At 38.0% G+C, this 27,051-nt stretch overlaps 2 protein-coding genes and 1 long non-coding RNA gene across 5 annotated transcripts in view; 2 read left to right on the top strand and 1 right to left on the bottom strand.

Annotated features, from left to right (window-relative positions):
- STX17 (syntaxin 17) overlaps positions 1-6,713 on the top strand; it is a 71,756-nt gene extending 65,043 nt beyond the window's left edge. The window contains exon 8 of one of the 2 annotated variants that reach the window (XM_005581198.5): positions 597-6,713. In XM_005581198.5, coding sequence (XP_005581255.1) covers positions 597-836 — 240 coding nt within the window. In that variant the 3' untranslated portion in view covers positions 837-6,713. The remainder of the gene's footprint in view (positions 1-596) is intronic. The other variant, XM_074016978.1, reaches the window with a different exon arrangement.
- Positions 6,714-7,742: 1,029 nt separating this feature from the next.
- LOC141408627 (uncharacterized) lies at positions 7,743-10,813 on the top strand. Its single transcript, XR_012424507.1, has 2 exons — positions 7,743-7,881; positions 10,275-10,813. It is a non-coding gene; the product is annotated as an uncharacterized lncRNA (long non-coding RNA).
- Positions 10,814-14,542: 3,729 nt separating this feature from the next.
- Positions 14,543-27,051, bottom strand: part of ERP44 (endoplasmic reticulum protein 44) — a 115,445-nt gene continuing 102,936 nt past the window's right edge. For both annotated transcript variants that reach the window (XM_045372557.2, XM_005581196.4), the window contains 2 exons: positions 16,710-16,812; positions 14,543-14,776 (listed from right to left, as the gene is read on the bottom strand). In XM_045372557.2, coding sequence (XP_045228492.2) covers positions 14,675-14,776; positions 16,710-16,812 — 205 coding nt within the window. In that variant the 3' untranslated portion in view covers positions 14,543-14,674. The remainder of the gene's footprint in view (positions 14,777-16,709; positions 16,813-27,051) is intronic.

The raw sequence follows: 27,051 nt of genomic DNA, 5'->3' as shown, positions 1-27,051 counted from the left end.
GGAAATAAGGAAGAAATGACACATAGGTAGTGCAAGAAATCAATGTTGTAATATTCTACTCTAAGATTCATTCTATCAGGAGAGGAATTTCTTCAAAGAGAGAATAAACTGTAGCCCTGCTATAAGGTATTTGGTGTTACCAGGAAATATTTGCAGAGGGTGAAAGTGTAAGTATGTGACAGCACACGTGGAGTGGGACCATCTATTTTCCATAGGATGTTGCTTTTAACCCCAGGCACACAGCACAGAATAATCTCTGTGCAACATAAAAGCTTTGGGGGAAATCTGTGGCTGCCGAAACAGTTTAAATAAGCCAGCTAGATAGTTAGTGAATTGATTGTTTTGCAAGTAAAATCAATTTGTAGCAGTCCACTCTTTGTAGCTCAGCTCTCTAAGTTCTGAGATCTGGAGCAATTGCTGTACCTGTGGAATACTTTCTTTTCCCCCCTACAAGTACAGTCTCGAAGGTTAATTATGTACCAAGAGTTAAAGAGGCATTGCCAGGAGTAATGATAGGAAAACGCACATCACCACAGGCAGATATTCTCAACTCAATTTCTAAATTGAATTTTTTTTTTTTTTTTTTTTTTATACAGGCTGCAAAATACAAGCTGGCAGCTCTGCCTGTGGCAGGTGCACTGATCGGAGGAATGGTAGGGGGTCCTATTGGCCTCCTTGCAGGCTTCAAAGTGGCAGGAATTGCAGCTGCACTTGGTGGTGGGGTGTTGGGCTTCACAGGTGGAAAACTGATACAAAGAAAGAAACAGAAAATGATGGAGAAGCTCACTTCCAGCTGTCCAGATCTTCCCAGCCAAACTGACAAGAAATGCAGTTAAAAACCAAACTTCAGGATTATTGGTGCCAACATGTGTATCCTAATGAGGATCTTTGCTGCTGTTGGACCCTCCATCACCTTTTGGAACACAAGTATATCAAGATAGTGGCTACTGATGTTCAAGTGGGATTGAAGTGTGATAAGTGGATATATTTTGTTGTTTGCTGGGGTGTTCATGGAGATGTTAGAGATTGAGGCCCTGGGCTGAGGGTGTATAATGTATGTCAGCTAAGTTTGAAGACTGCCAAGGAGCAGATTTTCTCCCTGGAAATGTGAACACTGAACCTCTAACTCTGATAAGGACTTGAGATGTGTAGAAACGTTGGGTTATGGAAGACTAGTTTCTTCCATAACCCTGAATTGGAGACCTTAAGGCTAAGTGTAGATTATTGAGGTTTGTTAGCAAGGAAAAGAATAAGAGTTCAGAAGCCTTTGTTACCGGATAGGGAAATCAGGGCCTAGTGAGGAGCACGGGTGGACTGCATAATGGAGTCCATTGGCGAACCCTATTGCAGTTTGGTCCAACTATATTTTCTGGTGAAGGAAATTAATGATGTAAGAAAATGAAAGAGGCTCAACTTCTCTTCCCAAAATCTTCTGGCTTCTGAACTCTTCCTCTGCCTCTCTTTAAATAAATAACACAATTTCAAATGGTAGGAGACTTATTAAGCCAGTCACCAAGCTTGGTCTGTCAGCCTGTCTCCTAACACCTCAAAGATCTTGTGCCCTGTGCCGCCCCTCCCTTGTAATTATGAAAAAGTTCTTTGGTTTTTGGGGTGAATTCTACCCATGTATAATGAGGAATTCTCTCATAACCTTTTTTGTCTTGTCTGTCATCTCTGTTCATCCCTTCCTATAACCTCTAGGTAAAAAGAAAAGAAAAAAAGAAATTTCCAGATATTTTCAACATTGTTAGAGTTTGGGCTAAAATGAGCAAGGAGAAAAAACCACCAAGAACATTTCCTGGGGCATGCTCCACTTTTGAGGGGTGATATATCTGCCAGAGAGGGGGTATCTGACCCAGTCTTCTTTTCAGCTGATCTCTGGGGGGAGCTGAGAACTCGCTTGCTACCTCATTTCTGTTCCTACCGTCCTTTTCCCCAGACTTTTTATCTCCTATGCATCCCTTTGCTTTCTGTTGCTGCTGTTTCTTCCCCAAAATGGTGTACCCGTGCTTACCTTTCTCACATTCTGGACAATGATGAACAAAGACCCATGCAAGACTCAGACCCAGGGAAGGGTGTGGTGCTAATCTCAACACCTGACATTCACAGCAAGCATGGTCCAGCCCAACCACGTGTCTATCTCAAACTGTAGAAAGGCTTTAAATTTGGAAAAAAAGAATTTAAGATTATGGGCAGCTTCCCTCTGTTCCCCAATTCATTTAAAGTAGGAGGGAATAACCTTTTGCCTTACTTACTCTTTTTTCTGAGCACAGGAACGGGCACCTACACTCCAGGTGGTGTGAGCTGTGTCTCTGCCAGGAGTTAAGGTTCATCAGGGGATTGGACGGTTTATCACTGCTTTCTTTCTGAGTTTACTTTTAGTAACTTTTATTGATGGCTACCTTTCATGTCCTTGTCTAAAGAGACTTTCTCTTTCATACTTCTTGAATCTCATCAATGAATTCCAGTGAAACAGTGCCATTTCTTAGTATCATTAAATAACTAGAAAGTAGCAAGTATTGCTCTCTGCTGCTTTATATCATTAACATATTAATAATACCAAGAAGGAAATATTTGAATAAGTATCAGATTCTGATCCAGTATCTGATACTGGACACCTGTGAGGCTGGGATAATTACTTTTGAACTACATCTCTTCTCTAGTTTCTGGACCTTGCTCTGTCCCTTTAACACAGGGTGATCAAACCTGAATGAGGATCAGAACTCACCCAGGCACTTACTAAAGCAAGATTCCTAAACCTCTGTTCCAGGGGTAATTCTGACATCACCAGTCCAGCATAGTCAGCTGAAATTATAAATCTAAGATACAGCTACATCAAGATTCAGCTGTGTCATTTAATTCTGAAACTCCCAGTATTCTACCCTTCTTCATCACTGCATATTACCCCACTCTTCCCCACCAAGTGGGCTATCCTTTCAGCCCACCAACTTAGTGGCAGCACTAGGGATTCATTATAAGGTAAGCCTGGTTTACATAAGGACCTGAAGGAGAAAGGAAGCCTGTATTTGAAGCTTACACTTTGTGTTGGTATCTCTCAATTTTACTGAGCCAGTGTGGAACACCACTGTATGTATTCATATAAGCCCTTGACTTTTACTGCTCATCAGGATTGGAATATTACTCTAGCGGTCTTCACATATAGGCAAGTTATAGTACTTTTAAAAAGTATCTCATTTCCCTATAATGGAACCTAATAGCCAACTTTTTCATAGAAATTGCTAGAAGAGTTTGATCAACTATGAACGATAGTGTTTATAAGCATAAAATAGTATGGCGCAGAAACCAATCTTAAAATTGAATTTAATGTTTTATCGTATCAGATTAAATATCTTCTCCAATTCATGTCTTATTTTTACTACAACAAGTTAGAAAGTGGGAACACTTTGATTAAGGTCTTAAAATTTGTGGGCCCTCATTTGGATAAAGGCAGCAATCCTAAGGACTTTTTTTTTTTTTTTTAACCTGAGAATTTCTCTGTAGAGCAGAGATTTTCAAACCTTTTGGCTGTAGCCCACAGTAAAAAACGCATTTATATCAAACGTTAGAATATGCCTAATGAACATTATGTACCATTCTGATGCTTTTTATATTTTCAGTTTTTAAAATATGCCAGTTGCAACCCACTAAATTGATATCTACCAATGGGTTGCAACCCTTAGCTTGAAAAAAACACTCTCACAGAGGAACTGGAATTTCTTGAATATCTTCTGTTTGCCAGGCACTTCACCAGGCATTTTACAAGTAAGGAAACTGGGCCTCAGAGAAAATAATTTGCAGAGGTTTACTCAACTACAAAGGGGTGAAGCCAGGAATGTTAACTAGGTCTGTTGAGCTATAAAAACTGTTTTATGTCTCTCATACTATACTGCCTCTATACAAAATTGAGATGGGGGTCGGGGCAGGGGCTCATGCCTGCAGTCCCAGCACTTTGGGAGGCAGAGGCCAGAGGATCACTTGAGCCCAGGAGTTTGAGACCAGCCTGAACAATATAGTGAGACTCTGCATGAAAAAAATTAAAAATTAGCTGGGTGTGGCATAGCACACACCTGTGGTCCCAGCTACATGGGAAGCTGAAGTAGGAGGATCACTTGAACTCAGGAGCAGCCTTGGTGACAGAACAAGACCCTGTCTCAAAAAAAAAAAAAAAAAAAAAAAAAAAAATTGGGTCGTCCATTCTGCTTTACCAAACAGGCTTTGCAATGACACTTTCCATTCATTTGCATCTTTTTAAAAAACTTCTGATTCCTCACCGAGTGTCCAGCAGCCTCAAAGTTTTTAATGGTAGCTGATGCAGACATACACAGTGTTCAATTTGGCCCTTAAACTATAAAATCAAGAGTATTTCAATCCATCCACCTGCCTACAAGTTTTCTTAATGTTTACTGGTTATAACCATTGTTTAAACAGTGATTTTTATGTAATTTAAAAATAAACTTTAATGCTTTATAAAACAAATTTATCATAATTCATAGATCAAATGATTATCCTTTAAAATGATACCCTTGGGAAATCATGTACTTACTGTAGTGATGCTAGTATTAATATTACTTAGACTAATTTTGAAACTGTTCTTTCAGAATTGCCTCCAAAGACATTTTGCAGACCATCCCAGAAAGGAGGGTATGATGGTGCTGTGTAGAACTGGCCAGAGTTCCTGGAGGATTCTGAGGTTATACTGAAACTCAGTGCTGTACAGGGAGAATTCCATGAGTCCAAAAACCTCCTTTTGTGGGCTGCCTGCCTCCTGCCCTCCCTTAAGTGCTCTAAGATTTTTGTACAGGAGTAAGAATCAAATACTGGTAACATCAATCACAAGAAGTTGAGGAAACCTGTAATATAACTATATAATATAGAACCTTTTTCTTCCATTAAAGTGCAGAAACCAAACCATGCTTTGTGTTAACCTTAAATATGAAAGGTGTTTCTCAGGGTCCCCTTTGGCCTTCCTTGCTGCCACATGAAATCTTACAAGGAAAGATGAAGAAAAGCCTGGGGGGAAAGTTCTCCTCGGAAATGAGGTGTTTTCTTGTTATAAAGTAGAATGTGGCTGTGGTTCACAAGTACTTAACGAATGTTAGATAATGTTCTTAAGTAATCAGAGGCCTAATAAAAGGTAGGGGAGTTTCTCTTCTAGCCTAAATTAATATTAAAAGTTTGGGGGTATTTTTTGTTTTTAAATTAATACTTTGTTGTTTTTAACAGGTGCTTCTCACAATTTACATTCATTAATTTGATGCCCTTTTACAAAGAAACTTCTTAGGTATTATAAACAATCAATGTAAAGGATCCACATGGTATGTATCCACATTGCTACTCTCATATAGAAATGGGAGATAAGAAATATATCTGTGCAATATTAAATTGAAAAAAAAAACCATAAAAGGTGTCAAAGGCAAATGATTTGTTCCAGATCACAAAACTAGTTGGCACAAGAGATAGGATTATAACCAGGGTCTAAGAAAAAAAATCCTGAAGGTAATTTCACTGAGTGTTATGCCATATCAAGTTACCCGCTAAGGCTCGAGGTCTTTCAGACTAGCTTTAACATTCCAAATCAGGCAGTAGCTACAATGGAAAGATAATTGGATGGGGAATCCTGAGATCAGAGTCCTAGTTTGGCTTTGTCTCTTGTAGCAACATTTTTTAAAATCAGGGGCAGCTGTCTTCTCCTATCCCAGCCATGAATCTTCCAACTTTAGTGGTCACCAACTTGACTCCATTCCTTACATCAAGCCTTGTCCTGTCAATTCTCCCTTAAATGTTTGTTGCATCTATTTCTACATATATCCATGGCCATCACTCTAGTAAAAGACTATTACCTCACACCCTACACTTGATCTTCCCCCAACTTTAAGTGGGTCCGTTCCTCATATCACTGCCACAAGAATTAACAACCATGCCCATCTTTCATTTTTCTGCTGAAAGATTTTCAGTGGCTCCCATTGAATACCAAATAAAGTTTGAATCCCTTAGATTGGCATTCACAGCCTTCTATGTTCTGGCCCCAGCTTTATCTCTTGAAACTCATTACTCACCATCTGACAATGCCACTAAATATCCACAAGAGTGATTTCAAGGTTTTTCTATGGTGAAGGTTCAAACTGGTAATAAACCATGTTTACATTTTTCTGGTCTAAAATAATTTCTATATTACTTTATAATAGTCAGCTGAGGTTTGTTTAAGCTCTTGGACAAGCCTAAAACTTGTATCTTGAAGAAAATATTTTTTTCCACCCAAAGAAATTGCATTCAATTTCTTAACCTTCAAAACAATGTCACTGTTGTCACCTGTGCATTTGATAGCTAAAGCACAAGTATTCTTCAGGAGCATAAATACTCCAGCCTTGAATGAATACTCCAGCCATTGTCCAGCTCCTGTGAAAAACTTAATATTTGAGAAAGACATTCAACGGTATGTGTTTTCTATACACTTCACAAGTAGTTGAGATTTTCTTGTATTAAGGTTAATCACTAAAAAGATGTTTACTTGGGTTTCATTATCTAAACCCCCTAAAGATGTTTTCCATTTTATTGTTAAACACTTGGTGTTAGCAAGGGTCAGCACAAGAAAAGGCCCAATGGCAAGTTGTTCTGCAAATTCTGTAAAGCTTACTGAATTCATTTGTCATTTATAATGTTGCTGAGTGGTGCTCGAATAAGGAAACATGCAATAAATTTACTTACTTAACCAACATTTAACTGAAGGCCTGTTGTGTGTTGAGTGCTGGGGCCATACATAGAAAAATACTAGACCTATAGACTCTACCCTTGTAAACCATTCAGGCTAATGAATTCAGATACCTAAAGCAAGTAAATCCCAGTAAAACATGGTAAGTGCCCTAAGAGAGGAATGAGCAAAGTAATACGAGGGCACACAGAGTGGAGGGACCAAACTCTGTTTGGAAAAGAAGGGGCAGGCTTTGTGGAACATGTGGTATTCGAGAGTACCTAAAGAAGAATATGCCTGATTGAAGACGGAGTTATGGACGAAGGGCTCAAAACATAACATGGTGGGCTCACAGAAAACTAAGAAATTAAACACACCTGAGTGATGAAGCTGGTTGGATGGAAATAGACTAAGATGTTATCTATTTAAAATGTAATACTTCTTCATAGGAATTGATATATTGCTTTGTGTCAGATAAGACTATTACTCCTCTGAGTTCCTCATTTTGCCTTCTTGCCAGGGAAGTTAGTATTAAACTTCACATTTGGTGGAGTTTTTGGTATATTTGGCATATTTGCCTTTCCCACAGGTTGTGCTTTCTTCCCTCTCTGCTTAAGAGATCATCTGCTTAACACTGAATGCCCTCTTTGTTCGTAATAGTCATTCCATATTTACTGAAAACCCACTGAGAAAACAGTCATGAAACTTACTTCTTAGTGTCCAAGTCCTTCACAATCGTTTTCCATCTCTACATGAATATTTCTTGACCACTGTAATTCAATGGCTCCAGTTTTCACTTATGGTTAATTCTGCAATGTTCTCGAACTTCAGAGGGGTAAAATTCTTTCACTGGTGGTGGTGTGATCTCCCCAACTAGACTAATCTGCTTTCAGGGCAGGGATCATATCATCTTCTTTGAGTACTTCTTGCCATGAAATAGAGTGATGAGAAGGAAAAAAGAAACTACATTCCTGTTAGTGATTGTTAGATGATGAGTGATGAGGTAATAGCATGTGAGTTCTGCTCTCTTTTGGGGACGTGTATTGAAATATGAAATAGCTTTCTAAGACATATCAAATCCTTGCTTAGTACCCACTTTTGTATATTAACAGGAATGAATGAAGCAACAGAAGAAATCCAGACAACAACTCCAGGACTTGGAAATCATGAATTTAAATTTTCAGAATTTGTAGGTAAAGATATTTCTATCTCTTTTTCCAATTAAAAGTCATGACTTGGAAGAGAGAAGATATAGGACCTGAATCACTGAAGAAATACTGTGAGAAAATTTGCACTGACTTATCTTCCATCCTACCTTAGGATTGCTAGGTCAGAATAGCAGGAATCCAAGAAGTATTGATAGTCTGACAGAGTAGTATTGAAACAGGGTGCAGCAGCAGGAATGTAATGGCTGTGTCAAGCAAGCAGGTATTGGCATTGGGCAAGGGTGGGGCTGAAGAGGTAAGCATTTGACAGGATTTGAACCTGGGTCTCGAATGCTAAGGTTCATGTACTTATTCCAACAAACAGCTGCTCAATTAGCTGATAGGAATGAAAAGAAATCCAGCGGCATTTACTAGTTCTCCATAGTTCCCTTTCTTTCATCTATAGGTTTTACTGTTCATAACAGGTTGCTGCCACTTATCAGGGTACACTGGGGGTCAACAATTCAGGATGTCCTTAAGTCTTCCTCCTTCCTACCTTGACACCTTGCTATCTCACAGGGTGGTTATGAGGATTAAAAGACTAAATGCATGTTCAGTGCCTATAATAGTGCCTGGCTCCTAGTAACTGTGCAAATGTTAGTTGCTGTTACTAATTGTTACCATTTTTTCCCCAAAGTTTAAAGGAAATGCACATTAATTTTAAAAAGGTATCGTGTACCTACAAGAAGTGTTAGGGAGACACCTAAAATGAGTGGAGACTTGAGAAATATACTAAGAATCCTTAAAATGGTTTTTTTAAAGGCTTTATTAAGAAGACTGTTCAAAGATGACAGATGCCTGGTAGAAAGTGCATCTTTCTCATCTTTATTAAGAATGATATCCAAACATGAAAATATGTAAGATACGGTTAGGAGCAGGGTGATCATACATCCCAGTTTGTCTGGGACAGTCCTGATTTACATCTGTTGTCCTGGTGAAATTATTACTGATGCTCCCTTTTCATCTCAATGTCCTGGTTTGGATGAAAAAAATTACATGGTCACCTTAGTAGTAAGGGCGATGAAAATAAGTGTGTTATCAAAAAACAAAGAGCATCTATATTTAAAAAGAATTGATCATTTCTAGGCTCAGATAAAAAACAAAATCCCAACGTTAGTGGGAACGTATACATGCAGGTTAAATTACTACCCGTAATTGTGAAAAACAAGAAAATAGAAAATGTTCCAGAACACTGAGCTTGGGCAAAAGGCTAAATTTAAGGGGTAAAAGCTGAATTCCAGAAGCCACACACCAGGAAATTTACCTTTGAATCCTGGAAAATTTCTGAATGGACACTTGTGTTTTAAATCAGAAAGCCATGCTCATTTTGAAGTCAGAATTGATCACTCAGAATTGATGACCTGTTCTATTTTCCTTGCTGTGTGCATAGCCAGGAATGCCATGTTCGATTCCGCTTCCTGGGCAGTAGTCGGGGCAGGAAAACAAGGCGTCAGAATTCTAAGATTGATATAATCCTATGTAGGCAAGTTTATACAGGGCACCAAGACAGTAGGCATGTGGATTCCTCCCTGGTAGCCGTGGCAATAAGTAAAACACATGGGACATGTTGTTATTACCTGAGAAGACTAGAGCTGTGAGGAAAAAACAGGTCAGCAATACCTAATAATACTTTTTATTACAGTAAGATAATACAATAATGACAGTCTTTATTAATAACAATTCTCCTGGAGAAGGGCCTGATGTGCTTAGGAAAGTACAGCTCTTTCTGAGCAAGAAAGCACTTCTAGGAAGGCTCCCAATTCCCAAGGCTGTACACACCTCCATGTTCTCTGCGACTAACTCACATCCTAGCACCTACAACATTCCATTATTTACACATCTATTTGGCTCCTTCACTCAACTTTCAGCTCCTTGATGGTAGGTACAGTCTCCTTACTGTTAGATCTCTAGCCTGGAAACAGTAGATAATGCTTGCCGAATGGCAGATCGTGTTTTGAAAACCACAACAGGGCTATTTTGTCAGGTCTTTTGCTCCATGAGGCCAAGATAGGGTCAGGTTTACCTCACAGCAAATGTGGAGTTCAGAAATTTTCTGGCACCTCTGCAGGACTCTGCATTACCCAAGAGGGTATTCAAGTGTCATTCTGATAGTTATGTATCTCTGGCTTGGTGTGCACTGTAAGATTTTAATCTATTCTAGACAAAAACTCTTAGGACCCCAAAGCCGGATTCGGATACAGGATTAAAGGTGACTAGATTCACCTAAACACGTATTTATGATGGACAGAATCATCAGATAATTGAGATTTGCAGATTAACCAGTAGAGCTCATTCCATTTGTGGTGATGCTTTCTTGTTCTTTATTCATTTGCTCACATACTTATTATTTAATTTGGCTTTTTGTTTTTTTTTTCCATCAGAGATTTCCTGAGTACCTTCAGTGTCGCAAGTGCTGGGATTACAAAGATAGAGGAGTTCGTGCTTTCAGGGCATTCACACAGTAATAAGAGAGATACATGTACTTCTAACTCTGAATTAGACTGAGTACTCTAAAATCCATAAAGGACTGTGGGACCACAGGGATTGACAAGTGTTATTAGGCATGAATGGGAGGAATTTACTAAGCAGGGTTGGGGGAAGGGAGCATTTTAGAGAAGCAATTTGTAAGCTGCACTGTTCCTCTTCTGGTGACTCTAAAACCTATTGTTTAAGGGCAGGCCAGCCTTTCCCCAATGTGTTCTTCAAGAGGGAAGCTGGATGCTTGCTGCAACGAAAGGCTGGGTTTGAGTGATCACATGGATTCATATAGCTTCCCATTCTGATTTGGTACAATTACCTGGGAAATAACTTTAAATCTGAGAAAGCTAGCAACTGTGGTCATCTAGATTCTGAGTAAAGTGTTTACAATATGATGTTATTTATAACAAAGTGAATTAGTAAAAAGTCTCAAATATAGAAATATTTTATAAATATAATTTTATTACTTGGAAATATATACAAAAATTCAAACACAGCTAAAAAACAGTTGCTAAGCAGAGTTCCTATCCAACCTGGTTTAATGAACATAAAGTTATCAGCATAAAACTTGAGTCCTGAAACAACTTATTGTCTTCAGGGTCTTTAAATAATGGGTTTAAAAAGAGGTGACTGTTTTGTTCTTTACACCTATTTAAATCTTTCCCCCAAATACAGAGTACTAACATTTGTTTGGTTCATGAGGTTTTATTTTAGAAAAATAGCTAAAGCTATTAGCTAATTATTTGAAAACTGCAATATGTTTCCCCATTTCCAGTCTTCTGTCACCTTACATTCTCCATAGTTTCTCAAAAATTCCCAATAGTTGTTAACAGAAAGCATTTGCAACCTCCAGTAGCTCTCTAGGATACAGAAGTGCGGATCTAACAATCTTGAAATCATTTAAGGGGGCAATAATTTTTTTTTATTTTTCATTTTTGCAATTTCATGTCATTTTATTTTGGTCCAGCCATATCTCCTTGTAGGAGAAAAAAAAAATGAGTTATTCTGTTCTTCCTGATTGTCAATTCATTACACTACTTTATCCATTCTTTTTGCTCTCAGGTTTAAAAAAGAAAAAAAAAAAGCCTTCTGGACAACCTTAGCATTTTCTATAAATTTAAGCTTATTGTGAGCTTGAACATTTCAAACATTTTTATATTTCACTCTCCTCTAACTTTTATCATGCCAGTTTTCCGTTCTTTTGCAAATGATCTTTGACAACCTGGCTTCATCAGAGAGCTCTGAGATGCTTTAGATGCCCATTCTCTATCTTATTGGCTAGGTTCTTTTAACTTAAAAAATAATAATAATAATTTGTAGAATGTCATCTAAAAGTTTTCACAACGTGAAGAACTGGAAAAGGTAGCTGGCTAAGAAGCAGAAAGGCCTCCTTTTGGTTTTGGGAGTCAACTGTGATCTTCAGTCTGGCCTTGCATCCTCTCTTCCCAACTGAGAAGCCTGAGGCCCTGAGTAGATTAAATAAACTGGGGAAGACGTCTACCTGAAATGGTCTGATTCACGGTTCAGAGGGGAACAAGTCTAAATTTGAGACTTGCTTCCACAATATTCTTTCTCAAAGTTGAAAGTGAACATATTTCCCTGCTTGCAATCTGTTGATGGATCTCTGCTGTCTACAATATATACTACAAACCCCTTAGTCTGGTACACAAGGCCCTGTGTGACCAGCTCCCATTTCTTTTTCTAGCTTCTCCAACCCCAAATGCCTTACTAAAAGAACTTTTTTCTCTAATGCATTAGGCTGTTTCACACCTTTGCTCAGATTATTCCCTCTCAGCCAGATCTCTACCTCCTGAGAACACCTGTTCATCTTTTAAAAGCTCAAAATAAAAATAATGTCTTCAAATCTCTGCAATTGAGTGCTCCTTTATGCCCTCATTAATCTTTATTTTCTTCTGTCTTTACATCTATAACACGTTACAGTCATTGTTTACATATCCATCTGCTGACTAGACTGTAAACACCTCTAGGGCAGAAATAATGCTTTATTCAGCTTTGTCAGGTACTCTAGCACCAAAAAACTTGCACTGAATAAATGTCAGACTGAAATCTGCTTCCCTGTGACTTCCTCAAATCCTAGTTCAAGCCCTGGGATTCAGATAGACAATGCCAGCCCTTCAAATATCTAAAGACTGTCCAGTCCCAAGTCTTCTCCAAACAGAACAGCCTTAACATCCATATTTTAAAAACCTTTTTATCCAAGCTGTCCTTTCATGGAGTGCACTTGAGCTTAGTGACTTTTTATAAAATTAGGTAGGCACCACGTCCTAATGAGTGCTGAGCCCCTCGGTAAAAAAGTAACCAAGGTCACTTCGCTTCTCATTCATTAACTAAATGCCTGATGGTGACTACTAAGTGTCCAGAAATTCTAGGCACTAGTGATACAGACATTAAATTTAGTTTCCTTGTCCTCAATGGCTTCACAGTCCAGAGAAGACAATGATAGTGGCAGGGCTAGAGCCTAAGCCCAGTATGCATGAATGCTAAATAATACTTCCTCAAATCAACTCCTTTTTTTAACAGCCACTTTATCATCTTACAGAATAGTGAACACGTACTCCTTGAGGCCTTTTTCATAATAACTACTCTTAAGTCAGCTCTCTGCAACCTCACCCCTGAATTCTATCTTTTGTTGATTATTTTTTCAAACCCAGTTACAGGATTACCATATTATTCCAGTTGATTGCATGTGCTGCTTTTGGTCCTGTGTGCTATCTTGTTGAATGTTTGTGAATGCTGACCTTCACAGATCTGGTCCATCATCTAACCTGAAGACCATAACTCTAACTTGATTCAACTTACTGGCTAAAAGCAATGAGGATAACAGAACTAAGGCCCAATCTCTAGAAAGGTCCATCCTACTTTCTTATTCCCAATCTGGTACAATACACTAAAATATACCCCTTATCACCTTATTAACATTTGTTATTTTCAATAAAACTATGGATAAATCATGCATCACTAGGAATTATAAGCTGGTTTTTAAAAATAATCATTAAATATCCATTATAAATATTTTATTTTAAAACAATTGGAAGATGTTACATATATTACATACTACATATAATGGCACATGTCAGCCTTTTAAGCTTAAAAATAATCTTTTCCCAAACTGGGATTGATTTATACCCAAGTATAAAATGACCCTTGGCCTATAGCACCAACCCGGGCCCAGAGGAAAAGCCAATTTTGAGCCTGTCTGTCCTCTGGCATTGGGCTTCCTGATATGACACTGAGGGTCCTCTCCCTCTGGTTTTATTCCCTGGCAGTATTGAGGCCTGGCACAGGGACCCATCTTACTGTATGCTGCAGGCCTGGGAAATCAGGGAATCTAGAGGGGGTAAGGTCCTCTAACCATTTTACAATGGAAAGAAAAGTTAAATATGTTCCTTATTCTGTGTTTTTAATTTACACAACTATAACAAGACTCTACAAGACAGAAGGAGGTTAAAATTACCGAAATACAATTTCTCTGCTGGTTCTTCTCTTTGGAAATTGAAGTCTCATAATAGGAGTAGCGTTAAAACTCATCTAGTTCTGACTGGTAACCTGTTCCACTTCACTTCCCTTTCCCAGATTTAGGTATAATTCATTCAAAGTTTTAAATGCCATCCATATGCCACATTTTTAGACAAACACAGAAGCTTAATAATACTTTTCATTTTCTTTTTCTTGGTTCATAAGGACAATTCCTGCCAAATGTTCTGTCTTATGACTCTCCTCCGCTTCAAAGTATGTTTAAGTTACACATTAAGAATCCCAAAAAATACCACTATGGAATTTTCATAAGCAATATCCAACCAATCAGTAAAACACAGTACACAGTGTGAAAATTTTAATTTATTCCCCTCCCAAGTATCCAGAATGTATATCTCTTTAGCTTTGAGAAATGAGATACTGAAAATACCAACAGAATTGATCATATGAAAGAAAGAAAAGCACATACGACACAGGAAACATCCCTAAGTCCTCCCTACCGTAGTAGTGCAAGTTAATGGTAAGTTTCTGGCAATGTCACCTTTCTTTACATGACAGATTTAAAGTGGAGATAGGCCTCTGATTTTTATTTTTAAATCCTAGCAGGTTTTTTTTTTTTTTTTTTTTTTTGAGGCTATATTAAATGACAATGCATTTTGAGTCGGGGAGAAAAAAATTAAAAACCCAAAACTTCTTTCAGTTTATTCAAAATAAAAATACACATAGAATTATGAAAATATAGGTTTACTATTTCCACCACGTAGGTTGATGCTGCTGTTGAAAGGCTTACAAACTGTTTTTCAAGTTTTTAAAGCTCATCTCGATCCCTCAATAGAGTATACCTATATTCACTGGGTGCTAGTTTCTGGAAGGAGCTCTCAGGTGGACTGCTTGCTACATCTTGGGCTTGCTACAAAAGAAAGAATAAAACATTTTTATACCAATATAGTTTATAGTGCCATAATATTTTAATAAGAGTATTTGATGAATGGTAGTTCCCCTATAATTATTTGCTTATTAATCAATAAAAGCAACTGTGTGCCAAAGCAAGAGATTTAAATGTGAAATCTTGCTTTCCTCATTTCAAATGCTCTTACTCAGATTCTCCAGGGCAAGGTTGCCACAGGGCCATTAACTGTGGGCTTGTTTTACATTTGCTGAGGTGTGGTGGAAGGGACCAAAATACCTGACACCTGGGTGCTTTCCTAGACTAGTCTACAGAGGCAACGCAACCCTAGGTTGGCTCAAACCCTTCCTTTGTGCATGACCGCTAAGAGAATTAACAGCATCCACTATGTAGATATTATCTTAGTTATCAATTACCAGGATACCAGAAATTATTACAACTTAGTTGAAATAAAGAGGAAAGCAAACATTTCAATACTGAAAGAAATTAATTTCTGTAGTTTACTTGTGTACCAAGAGTAGACAAAAATACACAGTGAAACAAGAGCTACTTCCAAGAATTTTAAAGAAAAGACAGTGCAGTCCATCCTCTATTTCCAAATTGTGAGCTCAAGAGCAGGCCTGATTGTTCTCATTTTAATACCCCTGTAGTTGACATAGGCACACAGTGCATATATTACATACTATATGTAATGGCACATTGACTCTAACAGGAAGCAATGTGTCTATAAACTTATCATTTGACTTTATCATGTGCCTCTTTCCCAATACATTTTAAATTGTTTCAGTGAGATATATGTTCGGATTAAGCTGAAATTATATTACTATAAAACAAACATTTATTTGGTGCCCTCTGTTAGTACACAAAGATGAACAAATATAAGTTCACTGTCTAATGAGGAAATTGAAACAAGTCAGGATAATACAATAATGGTAAATGACATCTTTTCCTAATCTGATAAAATACTATGCAGGCCTTCTTTTCTGAGGAAAATAATCACCTTTGGGTTATAGCCGACAAGTTTGCCTCCTATAGTTGCTTAATTATCAAAAATCTGACCTCATTTTTAAAGGAAAAAGCATGTTTTTGGATTCCTATAGGGAACTCTTGCCTCTGAACCTAATCTGACTCTTAAATAAAGAAAAACTCAGTTTTTATTTTCCTTTTATAAATAGAGGTTTTATAGGCAAAATAATGGATTTAAGTTCTGAGCATATGAAATAGAGGATTTTGGTACATATCATCTTCCCTCTCGGGATCATGGTACTAGGCATGATAGAAATCATTATCTATCAAAATGCAAATTTAGGGCTGTTTAGTACAATAGGAACATAGAAATTACTTGTAACAGAAGTTACAAGGTGGAAACAGTAAAATTCTCAGGTAGAAAAAAAAATAAGAGAACATAAAATTTTGATAAAACAGTTGTCAAGTATTCTAAATCACAAATGGGAAAGCTGCATTAAACTGTAAAGTTTTGAGCATTATGAATAGTGTATTTGTGAAGGCTCTTAGAATGATTTAGCAGAATAACCAATCATTACTTTCTTTATAGTGTGGTCAATCTTCCAGCCACAGAGGAAGGCTTGGAATTATTGGAATCCACTGATTTCTTCACTGATTTATCTGTTTTAGATTCCTATTTCCTATTTCCATTTGAAGCCAACTGTATTTAAATCTGTTATAGCCATATTCCACAGAGGTCACATTCAGAACACTTTTATACAATCAAGAAACTACGTTATAATATCCTTTCAACTTTTCTGAAGACCTAAAACTAAAAATTAATTTAAAAGGATAATTTCTACTCAGAATTTCTCTACACAAATATTCAGAAGCTGAAGCTCAAGCCGATGCAAGAACTTCAGACTCTCTTTGAGGCTAACTGAAAAACAAAAAAAAAGAGTTCCCATTGAAAAATAAACAGGAGTCCTACCTCTCCTGGGGCTATATCGGTTGGGTCAGGTCCATGATGGAATTCTCTGTGCAGTTTTCCAGAATGTAAGTCAAATACAAATTGCTTGAGTTTTCCAGGAATTCTAAAACCATAGTCAAATAAAATTTAAACTGTTAAAATGGACTTACCTCTATTTTACCAACTTCACAGTATTAAAAAAATTTTGCTAACCTACAATCCCACCCTCCTACCACAACTATTGCAGGCCAGGTATGTGTCAAACATTTTTACACAATTGTAAGCATAGTATCCAGATACTCAGTTTTGTATTCTAATTCCTGTACTTGTTTCATAGAAAATTTTCCATGCTTATCATTAAGGCACATTATAATCTACCAAGACGCTGTACCGCAAATTCTTAACCATTTTAAATTAATGGGCACTTTATATATTTTCCTAAATTACATATATGTAACTAAAAAAACCTTTGTTCTGCAACATCACACTAAAAATAACAGGGCTCAAAGGAAAAAGAGGGGCTAACCACTTAAAACTATACAGCTTTGTAACCAAAGCACTATTATCAAGCTGTAATAAAAATATTAGCACCATCCAATGTCCACCACCATTTAAAACTAGTGTCAACCAGGTGATCCTCTGCAGCCTTAACATAAAGGTTGTGAGCCCACTTTTGAGGTCCAGGTCCTTGAGGGTATTCACTAGATAGTAAAAACCAATTTCATCAAATTAACCTGAACCAGGGCATAGTATTTTCATGTTTTTTTTTTCCCTACACATAGGGGGAAATGTCTTCATAACTTCTTTAAACCATACATGCAACTTCATTGGATAACTTAACATTATGAAAAGCAAAGCACTTCTCAAGATCATTAAACTAGCTTTTATTTACACTAAGAAAGGCACTTCCTCAGGATTTTCAGCTGTTTTGTTTTGGAGGTCTTCATATACCCCTATGGCATTCTCTTTATGAAAAAGCTTATTCTCTGGCTCACGCCTGTAATCCCAGCACTTTGGGAGGCCAAGGCGGGCGGATCACGAGGTCAGGAGATCGAGACCATCCTGGCTAACACAGTGAAACCCCGTCTCTACTAAAAATACAAAAAAATTAGCCTGGTGTGGTGGCGGGCGCCTGTAGTCCCAGCTACTCGGGAGGCTGAGGCAGAAGAATGATGGGAACCCGGCAGGTGGAGCTTGCAGTGAGCCAAGATCGGGCCACTGCACTCCAGCCTGGGCGACAGAACGAGACTCTGTCCGCCCCCCCACCAAAAAAAAGAAAAAGAAAAATCTTATTCTGATGGCTTCAGGACATTCTGAGAATAATGATATATGAACCGACACAACTTCATTTTCTATGGACATTATTCTCTTAATTACCAATCATGTATGAGCAAATCTGCAGCACAGAAACAATGCACTGTAGCAGATAACACCATATTGAGCTAAGCAAATTTATATATCAAGCTTTCTTCTTTGTAATATTTCCTTGAGTTATATACAATAAAGTAGGATTACTGGGTTAACAAATAAGAGCTTTTGACCAAGTGTGAGCAAATTATACCTATAAAACATCAGTTGGTTTTTACTGTTTGTTCTTTAAAGTGTTGCCAGCATGTCTGTCTTTTTAAAATTAAAATTGGTTTTGCTAATTTGATAAGTAAAAGATACCTGCATTTTAATTTACATTTCTTCACAAATTAAGCATTTTTTCATTGCTTCTCTGAATTTACATTTCTGCTCATATGAATTGTCTGCCTTCTAACTGAGATCTTGGTGCTTTAAAAAATTAATTATATATTTTAAATAGAAACACTTTTTCATTCTGTTACAAGAATTAAAATGCAGGTCCACATACACTTTAATTCCTTGGGTAGAACTGATTGACTTTTAAAATCATTATTTTTTTGGTAGCAAACAATAGCTGGCTTGTAGTTAATATTACCAGTTTCTTTTTCTTTTTATCCTCTCCTGAGGTCCTGGAAGTGCTGTTTCTTCCCTTCAATAACTCCCACTGAGCTGTACCAACCAATAACTTCATTGTATACCCATTTTGGCTCCCCACTAGCTCCAATGCAACAGAGACCAGCAGGTGCCAAATGCACAGTTTACAAATACAAATGACTGTCAGGTAGCTATATTGACAGAATGCCTCTGAAAGGTTCTCTGGTGCTGAAGTAATTGCACATGTACCAGAGATAAACATTGAGAGGAGATCAATTTAAATTTAATCTGACATCATCTACTGTCACCCACAGCAAGTGCTAAAATATATCCATTCAATCCATAGCATTGCAAATGGTCTATAATGTTAAGATAAAGCCTCTGCTAGTTTGTTTTATGAGGTCCAAAGATTATCAAAACTAATACAGTGTGAACTGCTTCTGCTAGTCAAGAAATAATTTATGATTAAATCTTAAATGTGACAAATTCATTGAAAACACTCAAAACACATTTTTCCAAGTTGATTTTTTTCCCTTGTCAACAGATGAAAGAAAAAATTGTGTGCAAAACGAAAAGACGAGAGAGAGGATGAATCTGAATTGATGCAGTAGAAAAACAGATTATAAAAGAGCTATCTAGCTTGTGGCCAGAAACTATCCATCATTATTAAGAAGTAACATTCAGTGAATCAACAATAAATTGTCAAGAAAACAGACAACATGCTAATCTCCTAAAAAGGAAAATAAATGGGCCCTTGCCATAATAAATAAAATTATATACATCATGCTTTAGGGCAAAATGAGAACACCTAAGTGTTTCCCATCCTCCAGTTACTTTTTTGTTTATTTACAATTCTTTATTTTTAGGTGAGACAAAATTTTGACATAGTGAAATGCACAAATGTTAAGTGTATGAACAAACTTTAACAAAAGAATACAAGGTAATATGTATTTTTATTATTTCTTAAAATTTAGATACAGCAGAATTCACTTTTTTAGGCTTAACTTTTGAGTTTTAACATGTGCATAGCATTTTGCTACCCGCTCCACAAACCAGGTACGGAACAATTCCAACACCCTTTTTAAGTCAGACTCTCCCCTTTCCCACAACCCCTGGCAACTGTTGACCTTCTATGATTGTCATTTGTACAAAATCATACAACATGTAATTATAAGAATGGCTTTTTTTTCACTTAGCATATTGTATTTGAGATTCATTCATCCATTTTTGTATATATAAAAAGATATGTTCCTGTATCCACTGCGGAATAGTATGTCCCATTGAGTAGATATACAATTAGTTTATCCATTCTTCTATTCAAGGACATTCAAGTTCTTTCCAGATTTTGGTGATTATGCACAATACTGCTACAAACATTTGTGCACAAGTGTTTGTGAACTTTGTCTAGAACAAATACCAGGTATATGGTAGGTATATATCTAACTTTTAAAGAAACTGTAAACTGTTTTCTAGAGTGGCTGTATCATGTTGTAATCCACCAGCAATGTATGAAACTTCTGGTTGTTCCATATCCTCATGAACACCTTGTATTATCAGTATTTTAATTTAGGCATTCTAAAATATATATACTGACTAATGATGCTGAGCACCTTCCACATGCGTTTATCTGCTATCCCTATATCTTCTTTACATTCTATCAGTATCTTTCACAGAATAAAAGTTTTTAATTTGATGAAGACCAATTTATACATGATTTCCTTTCATGGATAGTGCTTTTGATACTCTAAGAACTCTCTGTGAAACCCCAGGTCATAAAGTTTCTCCTATGTTTGCTTCTAAGAGTTTTCTAGTTTTATCTTACATATAGGTGCATGATAAATTCTAAGTTAATTTTTCATAGAAGGAAATTCCTTTTTGGATGAGGACATTCAGTTGGTCTAGCACCATCTGTTGAAAAGACTATCCTTTCTCCACTGAATTGCCTTAGCACCTTTAAAAAAATCTATTACTGAGATTACCCTTCCAAGATGGCTGAATAGGAACAGCTCCGCTCTGCAGCTCCCAGCATGATCAATGCAGAAGATGGGTGATTTCTGCATTTCCAATCGAGGTACCTGGTTCATCTCATTGGGACTGGTTGGACAGTGGGTGGTGCAGCCCACAGAGGGTGAGCTGAAGCAGGGTGGGGTATCGCCTCACTCAGGAAGCACAAGGGGTTGGGGGATTTCCCTTTCCTAGCCAAGGGAAGCTGTGACAGACGGTACCAGAAAAACGGGACATTTCTGCCCAAATACTGCACTTTTCCAACAATCTTAGCAAACAGCATACCAAGAGATTATATCCCACACCTGGCTCAGCGGCTTCCATGCCCATGCAACCTTACTCACGCTAGCTAGCGCAGCAGTCCAAGATCGAACTGCGAGGTGGCAGCCAGAAGGTGGAGGGGCACCTGCTATTGCTGAGGCTTGACTAGGTAAACAAAGTGGCCAGGAAGCTCGAACTGGGTGAAGCCCTCCGCAGCTCAACAAGGCCTCCTTGCCTCTATATACTCCACCTCTGGGGGCAGGGCATAGCTGAACAAAAGCCAGCAGAAACTTCTGCAGACTTAAATGTCCCTATCTGACAGCTCTGAAGAGAGCAGTGGTTCTCGCAGTACAGTGTTTGAGCTCTGCGAATGGACAGAATGCCTCCTCAAGTGGGTCCCTGACCCCCGTGCAGCCTAACTGGGAGACACCTCCCAGTAGGGGCCAACTGACGCCTCATACAGCTGGGTGCCCCTCTGAGACGAAGCTTCCAGAGGAAGGATCAGATAGCAATATTTGCTGTTCTACAATATTTGCTGTTGTGATACCCAGGCAAACAGGGTCTGAAGTGGACCTCCAGCAAACTCCAACAGACCTGCAGCTGAGGGACCTGACTGTTGGAAGGAAAACTAACAAACAGAAAGGAATAGCATCAAAATCAACAAGAAGGACGTTCACACAAAAACCCCATCTGTAGGTCACCATCATCAAAGACCAAAGGTAGATAAAACCACAAAGATGGGGAGAAACAGAGCAAAAAAGCTGAAAATTCTAAAAACCAGAGCACCTCTTCTCCTCCGAAGGATTGCAGCTCCTCGCCAGCAATGGAACAAAGCTGGACGGAGAATAACTTTGACGAGTTGACAGAAGTAGACTTCAGAAGGTAGGTAATAACAAACTTCTCCAAGTTAAAGGAGGATGTTTGAATCCATCGCAAGGAAGCCAAAAACTTTGAAAAAAGATGAATGGCTAACTAGAATAAACAGTGTAGAGAAGATCTTAAATGACCTGATGGAGCTGAAAACCATGGCACAAGAACTACGTGATGCATGCACAAGCTTCAGTAGCTGATTTGATCAACTGGAAAAAAGAGTATCAGTGATTGAAGATAAAATTAATGAAATGAAGCGAGAAGAGAAGTTTAGAGAAAAAAGTAAAAAGAAATGAACAGAACCTCCAAGAAATATGGGACTATGTGAAAAGACCAAATGTACGTTTGATTGGTGTACCTGAAACTGACGGGGAGAATGGAACCAGGCTGGAAAACACTCTTCAGGATATTATCCAGGAGAACTTCCCCAACCTAGCAAGGCAGGCCAACATTCAAATTCAGAAAATACAGAGAACACCACAAAGATCTCCTCAAGAAGAGCAACCCCAAGACACATAATTGTCAGTTTCACCAAGGTTGAAATGAAGGAAAAAATGTTAAGTGCAGCCGGAGAGAAAGGTCTCGTTACCCACAAAGAGAAGCCCATCAGACTAACAGTGGATCTCTCAGCAGAAACGCTACAAGCCAGAAGAGAGTGGGGGTCAATATTCAACATTCTCAAAGAAAAGAATTTTCAACCCAGAATTTCATATCCAGCCAAACTAAGCTTCGTAAGTGAAGGAGAAATAAAATCCTTTACAGACAAGCAAATGCTGAGAGATTTTGTCACCACCAGGCCTGAAGGAAGCACTAAACATGGAAAGGAACAACCAGTACCAACCACTGCAAAAACATGTCAAATTGTAAAGACCACTGATGCTAGGAAGAAACTGCATCAACTAACAGGCAAAATAACCAGCTAACTTCATAATGACAGGATCAAATTCACACATAACCATATTAACCTTAAATGTAAATGGGCTAAATGCCCCAATTAAAAGACACAGACTGGCAAATTGGATAATGAGTCAAGATGTGCTGTATTCAGAGACCCATCTCACGTGTAGAACACACAAAGGCTCAAAATAAAGGGATGGAGGAAGATCTACCAAGCAAATGGAAAGCAAAAAAAAGCAAGGGATGCAATCCTAGTCTCTAATAAAATAGACTTTAAACCAACAAAGAGCAAAAGAGACAAGGCCATTACATAATGGTAAAGGGATCAATTCAACAAGAAGAGCTAACCTAAATATATATGCACCCAATACAGGAGCACCCAGATTCATAAAGCAACTCCTTAGAGACCCACAAGGAGCCTTAGACTCCCAAACAATAATAATGGGAGACTTCAACATCCCACTGTCAACATTAGACAGATCAACGAGACAGAAAGTTAATACGGATATCCAGGACTTGAACTCAGCTCCACACCAAGCAGACCTAATAGACATCTACACAACTCGCCACCCCAAATCAACAGAATATACATTCCTCTCAGCACCACATCACATTTATTCCAAAATTGACCACATAGTTGGAAGTAAAGCACTCCTCAGCAAATGTAAAAGAACAGAAACCACAACGAGCTGTCTCTCAGACCACAGTGCAATTAAATTAAAACTCAGGATTAAGAAACTCACTCAAACCACACAACTACATGGAAACTGAACAACCTGCTCCTGAATGACTACTGGGTACATAACAAAATGAAGGCAGAAATAAAGATGTTCTTTGAAACCAATGAGAACAAAGATACAACATACCAGAATCTCTGGGACACATTTAAAGCAATGTGTAGAGGGAAATTTATAGCACTAAATGCCCACAAGAGAAAGCAGAGAAGATCGAAAACTGACACTCTAACATCACAATTAAAAGAATTAGAGAGGCAAGAGCAAACTAATTCAAAAGCTAGCGGAAGGCAAGAAATAACTAAGATCAGAGCAGAACTGAAGGAGATAGAGACACAAAAAACCCTTCAAAAAATCATCCAGGAGCTGTTTATTTGAAAAGATCAACAAAACTGAGAGACCGATAGCAAGACTAATAAAGAAGAAAAGAGAGAAGAATCAAATAGACACAATAAAAAATGATAAAGGGGGTATCACCACCGATCCCACAGAAATACAAACTAACATCACAGAATACTATAAACACTTCTATGCAAATTAACTAGAAAATCTAGAAGAAATGGATAAATTCCTGGACAAATATACCCTCCCAAGACAAAACCAGGAAGATGTTGAATCCCTGAATAGACCAATAACAGGCTCTGAAAGTGAGGCAATAATTAACAGCCTACCAACCAAAAAAAGTCCAGGACCAGATGGATTCACAGCTGAATTCTACCAGAGGTACAAAGAGGAGCTGGTACCATTCCTTCTGAAACTACTCCAATCAATAGAAAAAGAGGGAATCTTCCCTAACTCATTTTATGAGGCCAGCATCATCCTGATACCAAAGCTTGGGCAGAGACACAACAAAAACAGAGAATTTTAGACCAATATCCCTGATGAACATGGATGCAAAAATCCTCATAAAATACTGGCAAACCAAATCTAGCAGCATATCAAAAAGCTTATCCACCAAGATCAAGCTGGCTTCATACCTGGGATGCAAGGCTGGTTCAACATATGCAAATCAATAAGTGTAATCCATTACATAAACAGAACCAATGACAAAAACCACATGATTATCTCAATAGATGCAGGAAAGGCCTTCGACAAAATTCAGCCCTTCATGCTAAAAACTCTCAATAAACTAGGTATTGCTGGAACGTATCTCAAAATAATAAGAGCTATTTATGACAAACCCACAGCCAGTATCATACTGAATGGGCAAAAACTGGAAGCAGTCCCTTTGAAAACTGGCACAAGGCAGGGAGGTCCTCTCTCACCACTCCTATTCAACATAATGTGGAAGTTCTGGCCAGGGCAATCAGGCAAGAGAAGGAAATAAAGGGTATTCAATTAGGAAAAGAGGGAGTCAAATTGTCCCTGTTTGCAGATGACATGATTGTATATTTAGAAAATCCATCGTCTCAGCCCCAAATCTCCTTAAGCTGATAAGGAACTTCAGCAAAGTCTCAGCATACAAAATCAATGTACAAAAATCACAAGCACTCCTATACACCAATAACAGACAGAGAGCCAAATCATAAGTGAACTCCCATTCACAATTGCTACAAAGAGAATAAAATACATAGGAATCCAACTTACAAGGGATGTGAAGGACCTCTTCAAGGAGAACTACAAACCACTGCTCGACGAAATAAAAGAGAACACAAACAAATGGAAGAACATTCCATGCTCATGGATAGAAAGAATCAATATCATGAAAATGGCCACACTGTCCAAGGTAATTTATAGATTCAATGCCATCCGCATCAAGCTACCAATGACCATCTTCACAGAATTGGAAAAAACTACTTTAAACTTCATATGGAACCAAAAAAGAGCCCACATTGCCAAGACAATCCTAAGCAGAAAAAAAAAGCTGGAGGCATCACGCTACCTGACTTCAAACTATACAAGGCTACAATAACCAAAACAGCATGGTACTGGTACCAAAACAGAGATACAGACCAATGGAACAGAACAGAGGCCTCAGAAATAACACCACACATCTACAACCATCTGATATTTGACAAACCTGACAAAAACAAGAAATGGGGACAGGATTCCCTATTTAATAAACGGTGCTGGGAAAACTGGCTAGCCATATGTAGAAAGCTGAAACTGGATCCCTTCCTTACATTACATACAAAAATTAATTCAAGATGGATTAAAGACTTAAATGCTAGACCTAAAACCATAAATACCCTAGAAGAAAACCTAGGCAATACCATTCAGGACATAGGCATGGGCAAGGACTTCATGGCTAAAACACCAAAAGCAATGGCAACAAAAGCCAAAATAGACAAATGGGATCTAGTTAAACTAAAGAGCTTCTGCACAGCAAAAGAAACTACCATCAGAGTGATCAGGCAACCTACAGAATGGGAGAACATTTTTGCAATGTACCCATCTGACAAAGGGCTAATATCCAGAATCTACAAAGAACTTAAATTTACAAGAAAAAATCAAACCCATTAAAAAGTGGGCAAAGGATATGAACAGACACTTCTCAAAAGAAGACATTTATGCAGCCAACAGACACATGAAAAAATGCTCATCATCACTGATCATCAGAGAAATGCAAATCAAAACAACAATGAGATGCTATCTCACACCAGTTAGAATGGCGATCATTAAAAAATCAGGAAACAACAGGTGCTGGAGAGGATGTGGAGAAATAGGAACACTTTTACACTGTTGGTGAGAGTGCAAACTAGTTCAACCATTGTGGAAGACAGTGTGGCGATTCCTCAAGGATCTAGAACTAGAAATACCATTTGACCCAGCCATCCCATTACTGGGTATATACCCAAAGGATCATAAATCATGCTGCTATGAAGACACATGCACACATATGTTTACTGCGGCACTATACACAATAGCAAAGACTTGGAACCAACCCAAATGTCCATCAATGATAGACTGAATTAAGAAAATGTGGCATATATACACCATGGAATACTACGCAGCCACAAAAAAAAGATGAGTTCATGTCCTTTATAGGGACATGGATGAAGCTGGAAACCATCATCCTGAGCAAAGTATCCCAAGGACAGAAAACCAAACACCGTGTATTCTCACTCATAGGTGGGAATTGAACAATGAGAACATTTGGACACAGAACAGGGAACATCACACACCGGCACCTGGCGTGGGGTGGGGGCAGGGGGGGAGGGATAGCATTAGGAGAAATACCTAATGTAAATGATGAGTTAATGGGCGCAGCAAACCAACATGGCACATATATACATATGTAACAAACCTGCACGTTGTGCACATGTACCCTAGAACTTAAAGTATAATTTTAAAAAAATCTATTACTATATTTGTATGTCTATTTCTGGACTCACTCTCTTCTCTTCCATGGCTCTATGTACGTACTCTTTCACCAAAACTGCACTGTATTAATTACCTTAGATGTATATTTTGTCTTAAAACTAGGTAATGTGAATCATCCAACTTTGTTTCTTTTTCAAAACAGTTTTAGCTATTCTGGTTTAAGCTTTCCATATAAATTTTAGAATCTGGTTGTCTATATCAATGAATCTAGCTGAGATTTTGACTGGGATCACATTAAATTTATAGGTCAAGTTGACTGTATTGAGTGTTGTAATCCATGAACACAGTATGCTTCCTTGTTTATTTTGGTTGTCTTGGATTTCCTTCAGCAG

This window comes from Macaca fascicularis, chromosome 15 (genome assembly GCF_037993035.2).
Source record: "Macaca fascicularis isolate 582-1 chromosome 15, T2T-MFA8v1.1".
Lineage (NCBI taxonomy): Eukaryota > Metazoa > Chordata > Mammalia > Primates > Cercopithecidae > Macaca > Macaca fascicularis.
This window is presented reverse-complemented; position numbering and strand designations above follow the sequence as displayed.